The following is a 22,559-nucleotide window of genomic DNA, read 5'->3' as shown; positions in this document are numbered from 1 at the left end:
AAAGGAAAAAAAAACTTTAAATTAAATTGAAAGATAAGTGATGATTTGTAAGAGTCAAGAAGACTGACGTCTGAATAATAATAGTAATAACTAATAATAGTTGTTTGTTGGCTCAATAATAAATATACAAAGAAATGTTGCACACATAAAATGCAACTTGCATCTTTTTGAAGTTTCAACCATGTACTATTTTGATTTAAAACAATATGTTAACAAATAATTGATTAACTGTGCGGATGTTCACATAAGAAAAGAACATGAAATTCTGCTGTGGAAGCAAGACATTAATATTTTGATGTGTAATTTGCTTTTGAAATTTCAATTTTTGTTTCAACCATCTAAAGAAATAATTAGGGAAAAGCATTTCTTGAGAATTTTATGTGATATAAAACCTAATGAAGCATAGCATACGAGGTACTGATTGCATATTGGAAGCTTTCTGAATGTAGGTATTGATTATTGCTTGAATATACTTTTCAAACAATATATACATTTTTGTTAAGATAATTCAACAGCTGAATCGATAAAATTAAAATCTATAGAGCTATGAAACGGAGTAACTGACGAGATTTACTCATAGAGTGAGTGGAGGACCGCGACCGTACCCCCTACATGAATATAGGGTTTACGATTACCTTCAAAGCAAACATTCCAGAGAGAGGATCCTTTAAGGGAACGGTCCACAGAACGTGAAATGTCATGAGGTATGTTGCTGATAAACAATCCATATAAACCCATTATAAAAATCAACATAACAGTACCAGCAAGATAAACATCTGCAGCAGCAAGATTCATTTATTTTATTGTCATAAAGAAGGCTAAATGCAAGTAAAAACTAAATCTTATCAGAAATTAGTCATAAAGATTCATTTCAACCAAGCGCAGAACCATATTTCCAGTGTGAACTCCTTTGACACAGCCCTAAAATGACCATGATACATGAATAAGTTTATTAATATGACACTAGCTCTATTATTTCACCAATACTTATCAGAAAACATTCTTAATCAAAAGTAAAATTATCACTAAAGGGGATTTAATAACAGAAAATAAGAAAAATCAATTCACAGTTCATATCATTATTACTAAGTCACTAGTAATGGGAATGAATGCTCTCATGTTAAAATTTTACATTATCTTTTCACTTGAAAATTGTATGTGAAATTGTCACTCTCATGTAACTACAAAATTTTCATGTGATTTAACAAAGCTTTGCTAGGAAAGCATTGTTGGAGGCTCTCCAATGGAGATGATTCCCTTCTAGAAAAGGTGTTAAAGAGCAGGTACGATCCTAGAGGTACGTTCTTGGAGGCAAAGGCCAGATATCAACCAAGTTATGGGTGGAGAAGCATTATCAGCGCAAGAGAGGGGGTTGAGAAAGGTGGCAGATTAATATACGGAGATGGTAAAAGCATCAAATTTTGGAAGGATGCCAAACCTCGAAATTTTGACATCAAAGAGCGATAACTGTACTTTGAGGCAGGAAGCCTTGGTGGAAGAACTTCTGGATCCAGATACTATACAACGGAATAGGACCTTAATTTATAATATTTTCAAGAAGCGTTAAAATTGTAAGTATTCCTATATCCCAATCCCTTCCAAAAGACAAGATTTGCTGGCGCTGGGAGAAAAATGGTTGCTACACAGCATACCACTTATTGAGCAGAATCAGAGAAAATCTTCAGCTAGGACCATCCCAACGCAGGAACGAAAGACTATGGAATGAAATTTGCAAAGCACCAATCCCCAACAAGATCAAAAACTTCATGTGGCGCTTGGCAAAGAACATTCTCCCAAATAGACACAACCAACAGAGGAAAGGTATTGTTCTAGACACCTCCTGCCCTTTATGTCATTCTGAAGCAGAGACTGTGGAACATTTATTCATGAACTGTAATTTGTCCAAACTAGCACTGTTTGCATCGCCTTTGCGTTCCCATGCTCCCTTTAATATGGACCTGCATAGCTATTTGTTAGATTGGCTATCTTGTGCTGTTAAGGATGACTCGCAGCTGTTCTGCACTATCCTCTGGAAGCTTTGGTACGCTAGAAATCAAGCTGTTTTTAATGGGGCCACTACAGACCCTGTTAATTTAGCTCACACAGCTATTCAGTTTATTCAGGAGTTCAATGCAGCAAATGTCAAGCAAAGGCCTCAACCACCCCGCCAAAGGAGGGACAATGATGGCACGTGCCAGGATATATCCCATCATATGTTTGTGGATGCTGGATGTTTTTCAAACGGACAAACAGGATGGGGGCTGATTCTGAAAAACCAGACACAGACAGGAATAATTACTCATCACAAGTGCAAATTGGATTCGGTGGAAGTAGACCCTTGCTTGGCCGAAGCACTACGAGTGACATGGGCGCTTCAAGTGGCAGTGAGGTTAGGCATCCAAAGCTTGAAGCTCTCCTGTGATGCTCTCATTGTGGTGAATTGTGTCAACAGAGCTGGTGTAGTAACATCCATTGAACCTGCCATTGTTGTAAGCCGTGTTCAGGCTCCTTCGTTTGTTTAATCAAAAAGTTGGAACTTAAAAAAAAAAAAAAAAAAAAAAAAAATCATGTGGAGTTTTAACATGAGAGAACTCATTCCCATGTTTACTGACATTTGAACCATGTGACCATGCGATTCAAGGGTTGAATTTGTGTTGTGGAATCAGTAACATACAAATGCAATACAAAACTATACACTAGAGAGCTTATAGAATCACTTAGAGAGCTTATAGAAATAACTTAAAAATAGCTTATATACATGTCATAAGTTGTTCCCATAATCTCTTTCCAATAGTCCGAAAAATGCATATGTCAGTAGATAATGACCTAATCCAAACAAGTCCTTGATCTTTCTATGGAAACATAAAAACAACATTATAGCACCTTTCTGAGCCAGTCAAGGAACCTCCAACAGCAAGGAGTGCAAAGAAACGAAAGTCGAAAACGACCTGATCACACAATCAAAAAGCTTTTAATCAGAAAACGGAGTATATCATTTGCTTTTTTATAGAATAATGAAGATGAAAGAATCTAGTTCATATCATAAAAAAATAAAAAAATGAGTTACTCATGTTCCAAAATACTTTGATCACTGTGAACTCAATTTGCATCAATGTAAGTCTTTTATAAAAAAATTGGATATGTTAACAGATAAATTTTTAGTGGAAATATTTTCATAACACTATAGTACCTTTTGCCGTTAAGAAAAGATCTGTACTTGAATAAGCTACAGAAGTTAAAGTCAAATGTGAAAGATTTTTTTATTTATCCTAATTATTATAATTTGTATCATACTTAATTTATTTATTTATTCTTGACAAATCACCAAAGTTTCTGTTCTGGTAATAAAAGTTTCCTAATATGAAATAGCACAATTTGAAGATTTATAAAAGGGACACCAACATATGCAATCTTTCATTATGTTTAAACACCAAATTACATCTTCAATCCTATCAAATATATGTAGCGGTGCAGCTTGTTGCCGGCTCTATTCATGTGAAATTAATCTTCATATATTAATAAAAACATGATTAGAGACGTTATTGCTACCAAAAAAAATATGCAACTTCTCACACAACTATGAATGCAATATGAAATTATTGACGTGAACAGAATTTATGCAAACAGTCGATTAATATTAATCAACAACGACTCATTTTTCTTCAATCGTTATATCGAGGAAGAAATCTTATCTCTCAACTATGAGTTCTTTAACAACGTCAAAGAGTGTTGAGTGAAGTAATCAATGTTAACTTAATTAAGAAAGCATATTATAAAGCTAAAATTAAGTGAAGATGATTTACAGTAAAATCGTGTTGTATTGATTGATATGTGTCTAAAACATTCAAACAACGAAATTACTCACAAGAGTTGATCACTTTTCATGTCCTTGCTCATTCTCACTCCATGCAGTCCTGGGAGTGGGACCCCTGCACCTGTACCATGTCCAGTTGAACTCTTTGCTGGTTCTGCTTTTATGGAAATTGAGAAGTAGAAAGTTCAACTTTCACTGTAAAAGCTGGAAGGCAATTACAACTAGGGAATGTAAATTGAAATTAACTAAGAAATTTTCTGGCTAAGCAGAGAAGGAAGAAGAAGGAGGTTTGAGGAATAGAATGACTTCACACATTCCATAGTTGCTTGGCACTACCTTGATGGCAGGTTCATCACAAAATGTTCATTCACTAAAATCACTTTTAATAATTAATATAACAAATAACATATGCAAATTATTATTAATTAATTTATCCATTTCCATAGGGTTTAGAGTGTTCTGTTTGAGTTTTGTACAAATGTATGCAAAATTAGGGAAATATTTTCACAATATGATTTTCTCCACAAGTCCTAGCTCAACTGACAAAAATGTCAAAATTGTTAGGCTGGATGCCATGGTCGGGGTTCGAACCCCAACACCTGCACTTGTGCGTGTGAGTTTATAATGGCTTTGCCATTTCGTCTATCTATAAAAATAAAATAAAATTAGTTTTGCTTGGAAACAACAATAGTATGGTACTTTGGCAAAGTTTTTATTCTCCCAACAACTTTGACGACTTCAAAGAAATTCAAAGAGGTAAAGAAACTTACAAGTGAACCTATTCCAAATAACTCGACCTATGTTCTTCAGATAAAATCTGGTAATGCTATTGTTTCTGCTGGTTTGGAAACTCCACTGACTTACTAGACTATGCAGAAGGGTAACCGCAAAACAATTGATAAGGACAATAATGTTTTGGCTACTGCAAATATCAGTAACAATTTATGGAGATTGTATGACGAGAAGATGTCTTTGTTGTTGCAATTTACTTTCTATGCTGATGCATGTGTGAAAGCAACTTGGATTGCAGTTTTCGGAAGGGATGGTTTTATTACTTTCTCTACTCTCAACAATGGTGGAATAAACAGTGATTCATCAACAAGAATACCACAAGATCTTTTTGGTACACATCAACGATATGATCCCTTCATGGCTATATCATATTCACAATCAACCTTATGTCTAGCTGTCCTTGGTTGTTTCCAGTTGTGATGATAAATCAGAAAAATCTACTGAATTTCTGAAAGGTGATGACGGACTTGTTACTTTGCAATTCATTTCTACATCCCTTTTAGAAAACCGATTTGTCTGGTTTTCAAACATATTGTCGTGGAAATTTCTCTTGTCTTGCAATGTCCTTCCATAGAAGTTTGTCGTTATTGTCAAATTAAAGTTGCTTGTAATATCGTTCAGCTCTTTGTTGGGGCTAGATACTACTTGAAAAAGAAAAATTTACCTGAATCTCTGAGAAGAAAATTTCTCGGAAATTTAACTGGTATGCCAATATGTTACCGACATAAAGATATTGAAGTTATTATTGGTCAATTAACTGGTATGCCAAGGGGATTTTGGGTTGGTACTCAATACTTGATGAGACTCAATTGGCTGTGAAGAAATTGGAAGGTATTATTGGTCAAGTGAAGAAAGAGTTCAGAGCTAAAGTTAGCATCATCGGTAGCATTTATTACCTTACCCCCTTAAAGGATTTTGTACAGAAGGAACTCATAGGCATTCAGTTTATGTGTATATGTCCAATAAAGAAATGGATATCAAGAAGAAAAAAGCTGAATTTCATTTAGACTGGAATACAAGATTTAATATCAGCATTAAGATTATGACACAGATTGTTCATTGTGACATCAAGCCTGAAAATGTGCTTCTAGATGATTATTTCATGGCTAAAATTTCAGACTTTGGTTAAGCCAAGCTCATTGATTTTATTTAGACAATTTTGACATTTTAGTCCAATTCAGCCACCTAGACATTTAAATAAGCCCCTGCCTTATGAAGAAATGTAAATCACTTTGTCTACTGCTGAGGATATGTTCTGAGCTTAGGATACTAATCCCATTCCAAGGGAAGCTTGAATTGAACCAAAAACCAAAAAAAGAGAATTGCAGTGATGGTGACCTTTTCAAAAGGTTTCAAGTTATTGAAATTGTTTGTTTGAATTGATAATATAATTACAAAGATGAATATATTTAGCTTAAATAACACTTTGGTCCCTTAACTTAATTTAAAAGTTCAATTTGGTCTCTTAACTTGAACTTTGATCAATTTGGCACCTTAACTTATTTTAAAAGTTTAGTTTGGTCACTACACTTAAAAATTGCTCAATTTGGTCTCTTAACTTATGCAATTTAGTGCAACTTGGTTTCTTAATCGATGAAAATGATAATATTTTTTTATAAGTTAAGGGACCAAGTTGAATTAATTTGCTGAAGTTAAGGGACGAATTAATCGGTTTTAAAGTTAAGGGATCAAACTGAATTTTTAAAATATATTAAGAGGTAAAATTGACCGGTTTTAAAGTTAAAGGACCAAATAGGTATTTAAGCAAACCTTATATAAACACTGATATAATAATAGACAAAATAGAATATAGATAGGAATGCGAAAGAAGAAGAAAAAAAAAGCAATTTAACGGAAAGATTTGCTCAAGGGTGGTTCTATAGGTTTGATTGCATTCCTGTTCTCAGCTGGTGTCTGGTGTATTGGAGGTATCGTAACTTGATGTGCTTGAAACTTGGTCCATTAACCGTCTTTCATTTAACATCAAGAATAAGGTGGATGTTCTTAAGTCTAGTTTCTCTCCTCATGCTAATGGTGTTTCAGATGAGAGACACATAAAGTAGAATAATAACAATCTTGATTTTCTGGGAACATTCCAGGATCTTCTGATATAACGCACGCGAAATTATTTGCTATTTACCAATGTCTGATCTTGGCCAAGAACTTGGGGTATCAATGAACTTGTTTGCTACTCTAATTCACTTCTCTGCATCAACCTTATCAATGGTCCCAGTGTGAAGTACCATGTCCATGTCGTGCTAATTCAAAACATTAAAGATCTTCTTGTTCAAAACATTAAAGATCTTCTTGTTCAAAGCAGTGTAACCTTATCAATACTCTACCCAAAAAAATATACTAATAATAATAATAATAATAATAATAATAATAATAATAATAATGGAGATCCAATTTAGTGCTTCACAATTTGTTTACGGGTAAATTTAGCCTTTGAAATAAAATAAAAATAAAAAAATAAAAAACTCAAAGTCAAGTACTAGTTGGTGACCTGTTATAAAAACGTCAAAACTACTCCGGATTTTATTTAGGCATGACAATTGAGCAAGGTAAGAATTTCACCTTCCTCGCCTAGGTCCCCAAATCTCATACACTTATTCGTTGTCTTACCCGATCTTTGACGAAAATGGGGATTTGAACCTTATCCTCGTCCTCGACAGGTTCAAGTATCCTTGTCCCCACCCCTACAGTGAAATAATTTTTTATAACGAATAAGTTTTTCAAGCCCCAAACTCGCCTTGAATTCGGATGGCTACTCTTCTTCTCCATGCAGAAGGGTTTATTATATTCTAAGTTTCAATATATAAGTCATTTTACTTTAAAATATCTTTTTCAGAAGCAAAAGTCTATGTAACGGTCAAACGGTAACAAAATGTCATAGCAAAACTATCACTACTCTACCTAGTATCCATCGTTTACTAGGTCTCTAATCCCATTCGCTCCCCTATTAAGACAAAGTTTGTTTTTTAGGGGTAAGAGTGGTAAAGCTGACAGATAAGTCATCCTTATTGTCAAATTGTCACTTTGCAGAATTCTACATGATATGTTCACCGTGTATCGCTCCTCGTTCAATTCTTTTTTCCCAAACCCAATCATACTATTAGAAATTCCATTAATATAATCCAGTTGGGGTAGGAAAACACATCCAACACCATGTGTATTTGTCGATTGTAAACTAGGAAAATGTCACTGTGACATTCAGAGTTTGCTTATCAATAATTTTCAATATTCGAGAAGAGTTTGGGGTGGGTACTTCTATCTCATAACTATATTTTGAAGTAAGAAAAAACCTAAACTCATATCCAAACTCAGTCGAAAAGAGACAAACGGCTCAACTCGGTGTGGGTTTCGACGGATTACCGATTTTGTTGTCTTGCCTAATTTTATTCTTGGGAAACTAAGTTTGACCACAAAAAAATAGTAATAATAATAATGACAATAATAATAGAAAAAAATGAGATAGAATAACAAATACCTTTGGGATCACAAATGGTGATAACGCAAAACCTCGGCGGTGATTCAACCTTTCATAATTGGAGACTAATTTTCTAAAATGACATTTAAAAGTGAACTGATTGAATATTTAAGGAGGGTGTATTGAATTGAGATTTCAAGGGATTTTAAAAGACTTTTTCATTATAAAAAAGTTTTGTGGTATTTGTTGTGAATCCCCGAACCTCCAAGGTCCGGATCGAACCACACCAATACAAAGAATAATGATGTGTGGAGCGACGGAGAGTGGTAACCACCAAACCAAGCTTATTGAGCAAGCAAGAAACAACAAACACCACCTAGATCCAATCTAGGAAACAAGTGTGAAACAAAGCAACTAAACACAAGATAAACAAGGAGAGGGAAGAAGAAAACAATAAACACAAAGAGATTGGTCACCCAGTTCGGTCCAAACTTGACCTACTCTGGAGGTTACAAATGAGTTCTTTACAAAAGGAATACAAGAGGTTACAAGAAATTAGCTTGACAATGTTCACTATGAACAAACCCTAATTTCTACCCCTTTCCCAATCTCACCAAGACACTCAATGATTCTCTCTACAAGGTGTTTCCCATGTTTTCAACCCAAGAGGTACTCTAATCAAAGAACCCTAAACTCTAGAGCTTCCCCTTTGATTTCCCAAGTCTCTCTCTTTCAACCCTCTCTTCAAATCTGCACAAGAACACTTAAGTACTAGTCTTCCTCTGTTCCAATCGTGTCACGATTTGCCCAATCGTGTCACGATTTGCGTCCGTCCCAAGGAACGACCAGTCCTTATCAAGGATACTTAACGAGCAAGTTTCTTGATCGTGTCACGATTTTCCCAAAATCGTGTCACGATTTGCACCCCTGCAACCCTAACTCACGGCATCCGAAATCGCGTCACGATACCAAAATCGTGTCACGATTTCCCTGTTCTTCCAAACCACAAATTTGAAGACAAACTCAACATTTCTCCACCTTGACTTCTAATTTGGTGATGATGCCACTTTAACCATCAACCACCAATCTTCCTTTTCCCTTGCATCCAACTCTACACCAAGTTGCTCCACAAGTCTTCATTTTTCACCAAACCATCTTCAACCACGGAACGTCTCCCGCCTCCTCGAAGATCACCTTGCATCCGATCACCCTTGGCCTTTTAGGCAATCACACAAGCCACCCCATACATTCTTCAAACCCCGGAATACCATCCGTCCTCATGAAGAATCCACATGCTCACCACTAGAGCATAAACTCCCAAAGCCTCCATAGCCGTACCATTTCCGGAGTCACCAACTGCACCTCAAGTTGAGCTTTCTCTACCTCAACTTCCAAATGAGTACTTCCACTATGCTTCCGCCTTGCCACTCCACCTCAAAGGTTGATCACGAGTATTGTTACCACCGCCTCTCCAGACTAACCACGAGTATTCTCACCACCGCCTCTCCAGGCTGACGTTGAGTGTTTAACGTCTCTCCAGACGAACCATACCATCTACAAGGAATCAACTCCAAGGTGAGAACCCTCACCTTCACCTTCCTCCCAACAACTCACCATCAAAGCACCCGCATCTCCATACTCCTCGGACACAACTTGCGCGGAGCTATCATCTTCCTCCGGACAATCCCTCTTGAAGTGCCCCAACTTGTGACACTTAAAGCACTTATACTTATCCTTGTTTCCGCTCTTTGAGCTTCCCCGGCTGCCTCTACCTCCACCATTTCCTTTTGACACACTAAGGCCTTCACTGTTTTCATCCGCTCTCAAGTCCTTAGACTTGGTCAACTCCTTGGTTCTTAAAGCCGCTTGAACTTCTTCCAAGGTGACAGTGCCTTCTTTGCCATAGAGCATGGTATCCTTAAAGGATTCAAATGACCTCGGTAGTGCGCACAACAAGAGTATAGCCTTGTCTTCGTCCTCAAGTTGCACCTCAATGTTCTCCAAATCGTCGAGGATCTTGTTGAACTCCGCCAATTGCTCCATCACGGTCTTTGACTCCACCATCTTGAATGAGTAGAGTTGTTGCTTAAGGAATTGCCTATGAGCCAACGACTTGGTCATATACAACGATTCCAACTTAGACCATATCGATGCCGCAGTTGGTTCCTTCGCGACATCCCTCAAAACTTTGTCCCCGAGGCACAGGACAATGGCGCTCCTCGCCTTGTCCACCATCTCGGTCTTCTCCTCTTGTGACATGGTGTCCGGCAAACCGCCTTCACCCTTCAAAGCTTTCTCACACTTTTGTTGAATCAACACCGCTTGCATCTTCACCTTCCACAACCCAAAATCGTTGAGCCCGGTGAACTTCTCAATATCCCACTTTGAACCCATGGTACACACTAAACCAAATCACTACCATTGCCCCACGGTGGGCGCCAATTGTTGTGAATCCCCGAACCTCCAAGGTCCGGATCGAACCACACCAATACAAAGAATAATGATGTGTGGAGCGACGGAGAGTGGTAACCACCAAACCAAGCTTATTGAGCAAGCAAGAAACAACAAACACCACCTAGATCCAATCTAGGAAACAAGTGTGAAACAAAGCAACTAAACACAAGATAAACAACGAGAGGGAAGAAGAAAACAATAAACACAAAGAGATTGGTCACCCAGTTCGGTCCAAACTTGACCTACTCTGGAGGAGAGTTTGTACTCTCCAATCCACTATCAAATGAGTTCTTTACAAAAGGAATACAAGAGGTTACAAGAAATTAGCTTGACAATGTTCACTATGAACAAACCCTAATTTCTACCCCTTTCCCAATCTCACCAAGACACTCAATGATTCTCTCTACAAGGTGTTTCCCATGTTTTCAACCCAAGAGGTACTCTAATCAAAGAACCCTAAACTCTAGAGCTTCCCCTTTGATTTCCCAAGTCTCTCTCTTTCAACCCTCTCTTCAAATCTGCACAAGAACACTTAAGTACTAGTCTTCCTCTGTTCCAATCGTGTCACGATTTGCCCAATCGTGTCACGATTTGCGTACGTCCCAAGGAACGACCAGTCCTTATCAAGGATACTTAACGAGCAAGTTTCTTGATCGTGTCACGATTTTCCCAAAATCGTGTCACGATTTGCACCCCTGCAACCCTAACTCACGGCATCCGAAATCGCGTCACGATACCAAAATCGTGTCACGATTTCCCTGTTCTTCCAAACCACAAATTTGAAGACAAACTCAACATTTCTCCACCTTGACTTCTAATTTGGTGATGATGCCACTTTAACCATCAACCACCAATCTTCCTTTTCCCTTGCATCCAACTCTACACCAAGTTGCTCCACAAGTCTTCATTTTTCACCAAACCATCTTCAACCACGGAACGTCTCCAGCCTCCTCGAAGATCACCTTGCATCCGATCACCCTTGGCCTTTTAGGCAATCACACAAGCCACCCCATACATTCTTCAAACCCCGGAATACCATCCGTCCTCATGAAGAATCCACATGCTCACCACTAGAGCATAAACTCCCAAAGCCTCCATAGCCGTACCATTTCCGGAGTCACCAACTCCACCTCAAGTTGAGCTTTCTCTACCTCAACTTCCAAATGAGTACTTCCACTATGCTTCCGCCTTGCCACTCCACCTCAAAGGTTGATCACGAGTATTGTTACCACCGCCTCTCCAGACTAACCACGAGTATTCTCACCACCGCCTCTCCAGGCTGACGTTGAGTGTTTAACGTCTCTCCAGACGAACCATACCATCTACAAGGAATCAACTCCAAGGTGAGAACCCTCACCTTCACCTTCCTCCCAACAACTCACCATCAAAGCACCCGCATCTCCATACTCCTCGGACACAACTTGCGCGGAGCTATCATCTTCCTCCGGACAATCCCTCTTGAAGTGCCCCAACTTGTGACACTTAAAGCACTTATACTTATCCTTGTTTCCGCTCTTTGAGCTTCCCCGGCTGCCTCTACCTCCACCATTTCCTTTTGACACACTAAGGCCTTCACTGTTTTCATCCGCTCTCAAGTCCTTAGACTTGGTCAACTCCTTGGTTCTTAAAGCCGCTTGAACTTCTTCCAAGGTGACAGTGCCTTCTTTGCCATAGAGCATGGTATCCTTAAAGGATTCAAATGACCTCGGTAGTGCGCACAACAAGAGTATAGCCTTGTCTTCGTCCTCAAGTTGCACCTCAATGTTCTCCAAATCGTCGAGGATCTTGTTGAACTCCGCCAATTGCTCCATCACGGTCTTTGACTCCACCATCTTGAATGAGTAGAGTTGTTGCTTAAGGAATTGCCTATGAGCCAACGACTTGGTCATATACAACGATTCCAACTTAGACCATATTGATGCCGCAGTTGGTTCCTTCGCGACATCCCTCAAAACTTTGTCCCCGAGGCACAGGACAATGGCGCTCCTCGCCTTGTCCACCATCTCGGTCTTCTCCTCTTGTGACATGGTGTCCGGCAAACCGCCTTCACCCTTCAAAGCTTTCTCACACTTTTGTTGAATCAACACCGCTTGCATCTTCACCTTCCACAACCCAAAATCGTTGAGCCCGGTGAACTTCTCAATATCCCACTTTGAACCCATGGTACACACTAAACCAAATCACTACCATTGCCCCACGGTGGGCGCCAATTGTTGTGAATCCCCGAACCTCCAAGGTCCGGATCGAACCACACCAATACAAAGAATAATGATGTGTGGAGCGACGGAGAGTGGTAACCACCAAACCAAGCTTATTGAGCAAGCAAGAAACAACAAACACCACCTAGATCCAATCTAGGAAACAAGTGTGAAACAAAGCAACTAAACACAAGATAAACAAGGAGAGGGAAGAAGAAAACAATAAACACAAAGAGATTGGTCACCCAGTTCGGTCCAAACTTGACCTACTCTGGAGGAGAGTTTGTACTCTCCAATCCACTATCAAATGAGTTCTTTACAAAAGGAATACAAGAGGTTACAAGAAATTAGCTTGACAATGTTCACTATGAACAAACCCTAATTTCTACCCCTTTCCCAATCTCACCAAGACACTCAATGATTCTCTCTACAAGGTGTTTCCCATGTTTTCAACCCAAGAGGTACTCTAATCAAAGAACCCTAAACTCTAGAGCTTCCCCTTTGATTTCCCAAGTCTCTCTCTTTCAACCCTCTCTTCAAATCTGCACAAGAACACTTAAGTACTAGTCTTCCTCTGTTCCAATCGTGTCACGATTTGCCCAATCGTGTCACGATTTGCGTACGTCCCAAGGAACGACCAGTCCTTATCAAGGATACTTAACGAGCAAGTTTCTTGATCGTGTCACGATTTTCCCAAAATCGTGTCACGATTTGCACCCCTGCAACCCTAACTCACGGCATCCGAAATCGCGTCACGATACCAAAATCGTGTCACGATTTCCCTGTTCTTCCAAACCACAAATTTGAAGACAAACTCAACATTTCTCCACCTTGACTTCTAATTTGGTGATGATGCCACTTTAACCATCAACCACCAATCTTCCTTTTCCCTTGCATCCAACTCTACACCAAGTTGCTCCACAAGTCTTCATTTTTCACCAAACCATCTTCAACCACGGAACGTCTCCCGCCTCCTCGAAGATCACCTTGCATCCGATCACCCTTGGCCTTTTAGGCAATCACACAAGCCACCCCATACATTCTTCAAACCCCGGAATACCATCCGTCCTCATGAAGAATCCACATGCTCACCACTAGAGCATAAACTCCCAAAGCCTCCATAGCCGTACCATTTCCGGAGTCACCAACTCCACCTCAAGTTGAGCTTTCTCTACCTCAACTTCCAAATGAGTACTTCCACTATGCTTCCGCCTTGCCACTCCACCTCAAAGGTTGATCACGAGTATTGTTACCACCGCCTCTCCAGACTAACCACGAGTATTCTCACCACCGCCTCTCCAGGCTGACGTTGAGTGTTTAACGTCTCTCCAGACGAACCATACCATCTACAAGGAATCAACTCCAAGGTGAGAACCCTCACCTTCACCTTCCTCCCAACAACTCACCATCAAAGCACCCGCATCTCCATACTCCTCGGACACAACTTGCGCGGAGCTATCATCTTCCTCCGGACAATCCCTCTTGAAGTGCCCCAACTTGTGACACTTAAAGCACTTATACTTATCCTTGTTTCCGCTCTTTGAGCTTCCCCGGCTGCCTCTACCTCCACCATTTCCTTTTGACACACTAAGGCCTTCACTGTTTTCATCCGCTCTCAAGTCCTTAGACTTGGTCAACTCCTTGGTTCTTAAAGCCGCTTGAACTTCTTCCAAGGTGACAGTGCCTTCTTTGCCATAGAGCATGGTATCCTTAAAGGATTCAAATGACCTCGGTAGTGCGCACAACAAGAGTATAGCCTTGTCTTCGTCCTCAAGTTGCACCTCAATGTTCTCCAAATCGTCGAGGATCTTGTTGAACTCCGCCAATTGCTCCATCACGGTCTTTGACTCCACCATCTTGAATGAGTAGAGTTGTTGCTTAAGGAATTGCCTATGAGCCAACGACTTGGTCATATACAACGATTCCAACTTAGACCATATTGATGCCGCAGTTGGTTCCTTCGCGACATCCCTCAAAACTTTGTCCCCGAGGCACAGGACAATGGCGCTCCTCGCCTTGTCCACCATCTCGGTCTTCTCCTCTTGTGACATGGTGTCCGGCAAACCGCCTTCACCCTTCAAAGCTTTCTCACACTTTTGTTGAATCAACACCGCTTGCATCTTCACCTTCCACAACCCAAAATCGTTGAGCCCGGTGAACTTCTCAATATCCCACTTTGAACCCATGGTACACACTAAACCAAATCACTACCATTGCCCCACGGTGGGCGCCAATTGTTGTGAATCCCCGAACCTCCAAGGTCCGGATCGAACCACACCAATACAAAGAATAATGATGTGTGGAGCGACGGAGAGTGGTAACCACCAAACCAAGCTTATTGAGCAAGCAAGAAACAACAAACACCACCTAGATCCAATCTAGGAAACAAGTGTGAAACAAAGCAACTAAACACAAGATAAACAAGGAGAGGGAAGAAGAAAACAATAAACACAAAGAGATTGGTCACCCAGTTCGGTCCAAACTTGACCTACTCTGGAGGAGAGTTTGTACTCTCCAATCCACTATCAAATGAGTTCTTTACAAAAGGAATACAAGAGGTTACAAGAAATTAGCTTGACAATGTTCACTATGAACAAACCCTAATTTCTACCCCTTTCCCAATCTCACCAAGACACTCAATGATTCTCTCTACAAGGTGTTTCCCATGTTTTCAACCCAAGAGGTACTCTAATCAAAGAACCCTAAACTCTAGAGCTTCCCCTTTGATTTCCCAAGTCTCTCTCTTTCAACCCTCTCTTCAAATCTGCACAAGAACACTTAAGTACTAGTCTTCCTCTGTTCCAATCGTGTCACGATTTGCCCAATCGTGTCACGATTTGCGTACGTCCCAAGGAACGACCAGTCCTTATCAAGGATACTTAACGAGCAAGTTTCTTGATCGTGTCACGATTTTCCCAAAATCGTGTCACGATTTGCACCCCTGCAACCCTAACTCACGGCATCCGAAATCGCGTCACGATACCAAAATCGTGTCACGATTTCCCTGTTCTTCCAAACCACAAATTTGAAGACAAACTCAACATTTCTCCACCTTGACTTCTAATTTGGTGATGATGCCACTTTAACCATCAACCACCAATCTTCCTTTTCCCTTGCATCCAACTCTACACCAAGTTGCTCCACAAGTCTTCATTTTTCACCAAACCATCTTCAACCACGGAACGTCTCCCGCCTCCTCGAAGATCACCTTGCATCCGATCACCCTTGGCCTTTTAGGCAATCACACAAGCCACCCCATACATTCTTCAAACCCCGGAATACCATCCGTCCTCATGAAGAATCCACATGCTCACCACTAGAGCATAAACTCCCAAAGCCTCCATAGCCGTACCATTTCCGGAGTCACCAACTCCACCTCAAGTTGAGCTTTCTCTACCTCAACTTCCAAATGAGTACTTCCACTATGCTTCCGCCTTGCCACTCCACCTCAAAGGTTGATCACGAGTATTGTTACCACCGCCTCTCCAGACTAACCACGAGTATTCTCACCACCGCCTCTCCAGGCTGACGTTGAGTGTTTAACGTCTCTCCAGACGAACCATACCATCTACAAGGAATCAACTCCAAGGTGAGAACCCTCACCTTCACCTTCCTCCCAACAACTCACCATCAAAGCACCCGCATCTCCATACTCCTCGGACACAACTTGCGCGGAGCTATCATCTTCCTCCGGACAATCCCTCTTGAAGTGCCCCAACTTGTGACACTTAAAGCACTTATACTTATCCTTGTTTCCGCTCTTTGAGCTTCCCCGGCTGCCTCTACCTCCACCATTTCCTTTTGACACACTAAGGCCTTCACTGTTTTCATCCGCTCTCAAGTCCTTAGACTTGGTCAACTCCTTGGTTCTTAAAGCCGCTTGAACTTCTTCCAAGGTGACAGTGCCTTCTTTGCCATAGAGCATGGTATCCTTAAAGGATTCAAATGACCTCGGTAGTGCGCACAACAAGAGTATAGCCTTGTCTTCGTCCTCAAGTTGCACCTCAATGTTCTCCAAATCGTCGAGGATCTTGTTGAACTCCGCCAATTGCTCCATCACGGTCTTTAAATCCACCATCTTGAATGAGTAGAGTTGTTGCTTAAGGAATTGCCTATGAGCCAACGACTTGGTCATATACAACGATTCCAACTTAGACCATATCGATGCCGCAGTTGGTTCCTTCGCGACATCCCTCAAAACTTTGTCCCCGAGGCACAGGACAATGGCACTCCTCGCCTTGTCCACCATCTCGGTCTTCTCCTCTTGTGACATGGTGTCCGGCAAACCGCCTTCACCCTTCAAAGCTTTCTCACACTTTTGTTGAATCAACACCGCTTGCATCTTCACCTTCCACAACCCAAAATCGTTGAGCCCGGTGAACTTCTCAATATCCCACTTTGAACCCATGGTACACACTAAACCAAATCACTACCATTGCCCCACGGTGGGCGCCAATTGTTGTGAATCCCCGAACCTCCAAGGTCCGGATCGAACCACACCAATACAAAGAATAATGATGTGTGGAGCGACGGAGAGTGGTAACCACCAAACCAAGCTTATTGAGCAAGCAAGAAACAACAAACACCACCTAGATCCAATCTAGGAAACAAGTGTGAAACAAAGCAACTAAACACAAGATAAACAAGGAGAGGGAAGAAGAAAACAATAAACACAAAGAGATTGGTCACCCAGTTCGGTCCAAACTTGACCTACTCTGGAGGAGAGTTTGTACTCTCCAATCCACTATCAAATGAGTTCTTTACAAAAGGAATACAAGAGGTTACAAGAAATTAGCTTGACAATGTTCACTATGAACAAACCCTAATTTCTACCCCTTTCCCAATCTCACCAAGACACTCAATGATTCTCTCTACAAGGTGTTTCCCATGTTTTCAACCCAAGAGGTACTCTAATCAAAGAACCCTAAACTCTAGAGCTTCCCCTTTGATTTCCCAAGTCTCTCTCTTTCAACCCTCTCTTCAAATCTGCACAAGAACACTTAAGTACTAGTCTTCCTCTGTTCCAATCGTGTCACGATTTGCCCAATCGTGTCACGATTTGCGTACGTCCCAAGGAACGACCAGTCCTTATCAAGGATACTTAACGAGCAAGTTTCTTGATCGTGTCACGATTTTCCCAAAATCGTGTCACGATTTGCACCCCTGCAACCCTAACTCACGGCATCCGAAATCGCGTCACGATACCAAAATCGTGTCACGATTTCCCTGTTCTTCCAAACCACAAATTTGAAGACAAACTCAACATTTCTCCACCTTGACTTCTAATTTGGTGATGATGCCACTTTAACCATCAACCACCAATCTTCCTTTTCCCTTGCATCCAACTCTACACCAAGTTGCTCCACAAGTCTTCATTTTTCACCAAACCATCTTCAACCACGGAACGTCTCCCGCCTCCTCGAAGATCACCTTGCATCCGATCACCCTTGGCCTTTTAGGCAATCACACAAGCCACCCCATACATTCTTCAAACCCCGGAATACCATCCGTCCTCATGAAGAATCCACATGCTCACCACTAGAGCATAAACTCCCAAAGCCTCCATAGCCGTACCATTTCCGGAGTCACCAACTCCACCTCAAGTTGAGCTTTCTCTACCTCAACTTCCAAATGAGTACTTCCACTATGCTTCCGCCTTGCCACTCCACCTCAAAGGTTGATCACGAGTATTGTTACCACCGCCTCTCCAGACTAACCACGAGTATTCTCACCACCGCCTCTCCAGGCTGACGTTGAGTGTTTAACGTCTCTCCAGACGAACCATACCATCTACAAGGAATCAACTCCAAGGTGAGAACCCTCACCTTCACCTTCCTCCCAACAACTCACCATCAAAGCACCCGCATCTCCATACTCCTCGGACACAACTTGCGCGGAGCTATCATCTTCCTCCGGACAATCCCTCTTGAAGTGCCCCAACTTGTGACACTTAAAGCACTTATACTTATCCTTGTTTCCGCTCTTTGAGCTTCCCCGGCTGCCTCTACCTCCACCATTTCCTTTTGACACACTAAGGCCTTCACTGTTTTCATCCGCTCTCAAGTCCTTAGACTTGGTCAACTCCTTGGTTCTTAAAGCCGCTTGAACTTCTTCCAAGGTGACAGTGCCTTCTTTGCCATAGAGCATGGTATCCTTAAAGGATTCAAATGACCTCGGTAGTGCGCACAACAAGAGTATAGCCTTGTCTTCGTCCTCAAGTTGCACCTCAATGTTCTCCAAATCGTCGAGGATCTTGTTGAACTCCGCCAATTGCTCCATCACGGTCTTTGACTCCACCATCTTGAATGAGTAGAGTTGTTGCTTAAGGAATTGCCTATGAGCCAACGACTTGGTCATATACAACGATTCCAACTTAGACCATATTGATGCCGCAGTTGGTTCCTTCGCGACATCCCTCAAAACTTTGTCCCCGAGGCACAGGACAATGGCGCTCCTCGCCTTGTCCACCATCTCGGTCTTCTCCTCTTGTGACATGGTGTCCGGCAAACCGCCTTCACCCTTCAAAGCTTTCTCACACTTTTGTTGAATCAACACCGCTTGCATCTTCACCTTCCACAACCCAAAATCGTTGAGCCCGGTGAACTTCTCAATATCCCACTTTGAACCCATGGTACACACTAAACCAAATCACTACCATTGCCCCACGGTGGGCGCCAATTGTTGTGAATCCCCGAACCTCCAAGGTCCGGATCGAACCACACCAATACAAAGAATAATGATGTGTGGAGCGACGGAGAGTGGTAACCACCAAACCAAGCTTATTGAGCAAGCAAGAAACAACAAACACCACCTAGATCCAATCTAGGAAACAAGTGTGAAACAAAGCAACTAAACACAAGATAAACAAGGAGAGGGAAGAAGAAAACAATAAACACAAAGAGATTGGTCACCCAGTTCGGTCCAAACTTGACCTACTCTGGAGGAGAGTTTGTACTCTCCAATCCACTATCAAATGAGTTCTTTACAAAAGGAATACAAGAGGTTACAAGAAATTAGCTTGACAATGTTCACTATGAACAAACCCTAATTTCTACCCCTTTCCCAATCTCACCAAGACACTCAATGATTCTCTCTACAAGGTGTTTCCCATGTTTTCAACCCAAGAGGTACTCTAATCAAAGAACCCTAAACTCTAGAGCTTCCCCTTTGATTTCCCAAGTCTCTCTCTTTCAACCCTCTCTTCAAATCTGCACAAGAACACTTAAGTACTAGTCTTCCTCTGTTCCAATCGTGTCACGATTTGCCCAATCGTGTCACGATTTGCGTACGTCCCAAGGAACGACCAGTCCTTATCAAGGATACTTAACGAGCAAGTTTCTTGATCGTGTCACGATTTTCCCAAAATCGTGTCACGATTTGCACCCCTGCAACCCTAACTCACGGCATCCGAAATCGCGTCACGATACCAAAATCGTGTCACGATTTCCCTGTTCTTCCAAACCACAAATTTGAAGACAAACTCAACATTTCTCCACCTTGACTTCTAATTTGGTGATGATGCCACTTTAACCATCAACCACCAATCTTCCTTTTCCCTTGCATCCAACTCTACACCAAGTTGCTCCACAAGTCTTCATTTTTCACCAAACCATCTTCAACCACGGAACGTCTCCCGCCTCCTCGAAGATCACCTTGCATCCGATCACCCTTGGCCTTTTAGGCAATCACACAAGCCACCCCATACATTCTTCAAACCCCGGAATACCATCCGTCCTCATGAAGAATCCACATGCTCACCACTAGAGCATAAACTCCCAAAGCCTCCATAGCCGTACCATTTCCGGAGTCACCAACTCCACCTCAAGTTGAGCTTTCTCTACCTCAACTTCCAAATGAGTACTTCCACTATGCTTCCGCCTTGCCACTCCACCTCAAAGGTTGATCACGAGTATTGTTACCACCGCCTCTCCAGACTAACCACGAGTATTCTCACCACCGCCTCTCCAGGCTGACGTTGAGTGTTTAACGTCTCTCCAGACGAACCATACCATCTACAAGGAATCAACTCCAAGGTGAGAACCCTCACCTTCACCTTCCTCCCAACAACTCACCATCAAAGCACCCGCATCTCCATACTCCTCGGACACAACTTGCGCGGAGCTATCATCTTCCTCCGGACAATCCCTCTTGAAGTGCCCCAACTTGTGACACTTAAAGCACTTATACTTATCCTTGTTTCCGCTCTTTGAGCTTCCCCGGCTGCCTCTACCTCCACCATTTCCTTTTGACACACTAAGGCCTTCACTGTTTTCATCCGCTCTCAAGTCCTTAGACTTGGTCAACTCCTTGGTTCTTAAAGCCGCTTGAACTTCTTCCAAGGTGACAGTGCCTTCTTTGCCATAGAGCATGGTATCCTTAAAGGATTCAAATGACCTCGGTAGTGCGCACAACAAGAGTATAGCCTTGTCTTCGTCCTCAAGTTGCACCTCAATGTTCTCCAAATCGTCGAGGATCTTGTTGAACTCCGCCAATTGCTCCATCACGGTCTTTAAATCCACCATCTTGAATGAGTAGAGTTGTTGCTTAAGGAATTGCCTATGAGCCAACGACTTGGTCATATACAACGATTCCAACTTAGACCATATCGATGCCGCAGTTGGTTCCTTCGCGACATCCCTCAAAACTTTGTCCCCGAGGCACAGGACAATGGCACTCCTCGCCTTGTCCACCATCTCGGTCTTCTCCTCTTGTGACATGGTGTCCGGCAAACCGCCTTCACCCTTCAAAGCTTTCTCACACTTTTGTTGAATCAACACCGCTTGCATCTTCACCTTCCACAACCCAAAATCGTTGAGCCCGGTGAACTTCTCAATATCCCACTTTGAACCCATGGTACACACTAAACCAAATCACTACCATTGCCCCACGGTGGGCGCCAATTGTTGTGAATCCCCGAACCTCCAAGGTCCGGATCGAACCACACCAATACAAAGAATAATGATGTGTGGAGCGACGGAGAGTGGTAACCACCAAACCAAGCTTATTGAGCAAGCAAGAAACAACAAACACCACCTAGATCCAATCTAGGAAACAAGTGTGAAACAAAGCAACTAAACACAAGATAAACAAGGAGAGGGAAGAAGAAAACAATAAACACAAAGAGATTGGTCACCCAGTTCGGTCCAAACTTGACCTACTCTGGAGGAGAGTTTGTACTCTCCAATCCACTATCAAATGAGTTCTTTACAAAAGGAATACAAGAGGTTACAAGAAATTAGCTTGACAATGTTCACTATGAACAAACCCTAATTTCTACCCCTTTCCCAATCTCACCAAGACACTCAATGATTCTCTCTACAAGGTGTTTCCCATGTTTTCAACCCAAGAGGTACTCTAATCAAAGAACCCTAAACTCTAGAGCTTCCCCTTTGATTTCCCAAGTCTCTCTCTTTCAACCCTCTCTTCAAATCTGCACAAGAACACTTAAGTACTAGTCTTCCTCTGTTCCAATCGTGTCACGATTTGCCCAATCGTGTCACGATTTGCGTACGTCCCAAGGAACGACCAGTCCTTATCAAGGATACTTAACGAGCAAGTTTCTTGATCGTGTCACGATTTTCCCAAAATCGTGTCACGATTTGCACCCCTGCAACCCTAACTCACGGCATCCGAAATCGCGTCACGATACCAAAATCGTGTCACGATTTCCCTGTTCTTCCAAACCACAAATTTGAAGACAAACTCAACATTTCTCCACCTTGACTTCTAATTTGGTGATGATGCCACTTTAACCATCAACCACCAATCTTCCTTTTCCCTTGCATCCAACTCTACACCAAGTTGCTCCACAAGTCTTCATTTTTCACCAAACCATCTTCAACCACGGAACGTCTCCCGCCTCCTCGAAGAT

The 22,559-nt window shown here is 41.8% G+C and overlaps 1 protein-coding gene across 1 annotated transcript; it reads left to right on the top strand.

The window, feature by feature from the left end:
* The first annotated feature begins 1,766 nt into the window (after nt 1-1,766).
* On the top strand, nt 1,767-2,522 carry LOC112420070 (uncharacterized). Its single transcript, XM_024778686.1, has one exon. The coding sequence runs from the start codon at nt 1,767-1,769 to the stop codon at nt 2,520-2,522; it is 756 nt and encodes a 251-aa protein (XP_024634454.1).
* The last annotated feature ends 20,037 nt before the right edge of the window (nt 2,523-22,559 follow it).

This window comes from Medicago truncatula, chromosome 3 (assembly GCF_003473485.1).
Source record: "Medicago truncatula cultivar Jemalong A17 chromosome 3, MtrunA17r5.0-ANR, whole genome shotgun sequence".
Lineage (NCBI taxonomy): Eukaryota > Viridiplantae > Streptophyta > Magnoliopsida > Fabales > Fabaceae > Medicago > Medicago truncatula.
Note: the sequence above shows the minus strand (reverse complement) of the source record. Positions and strands in the feature narration are given on the sequence as shown.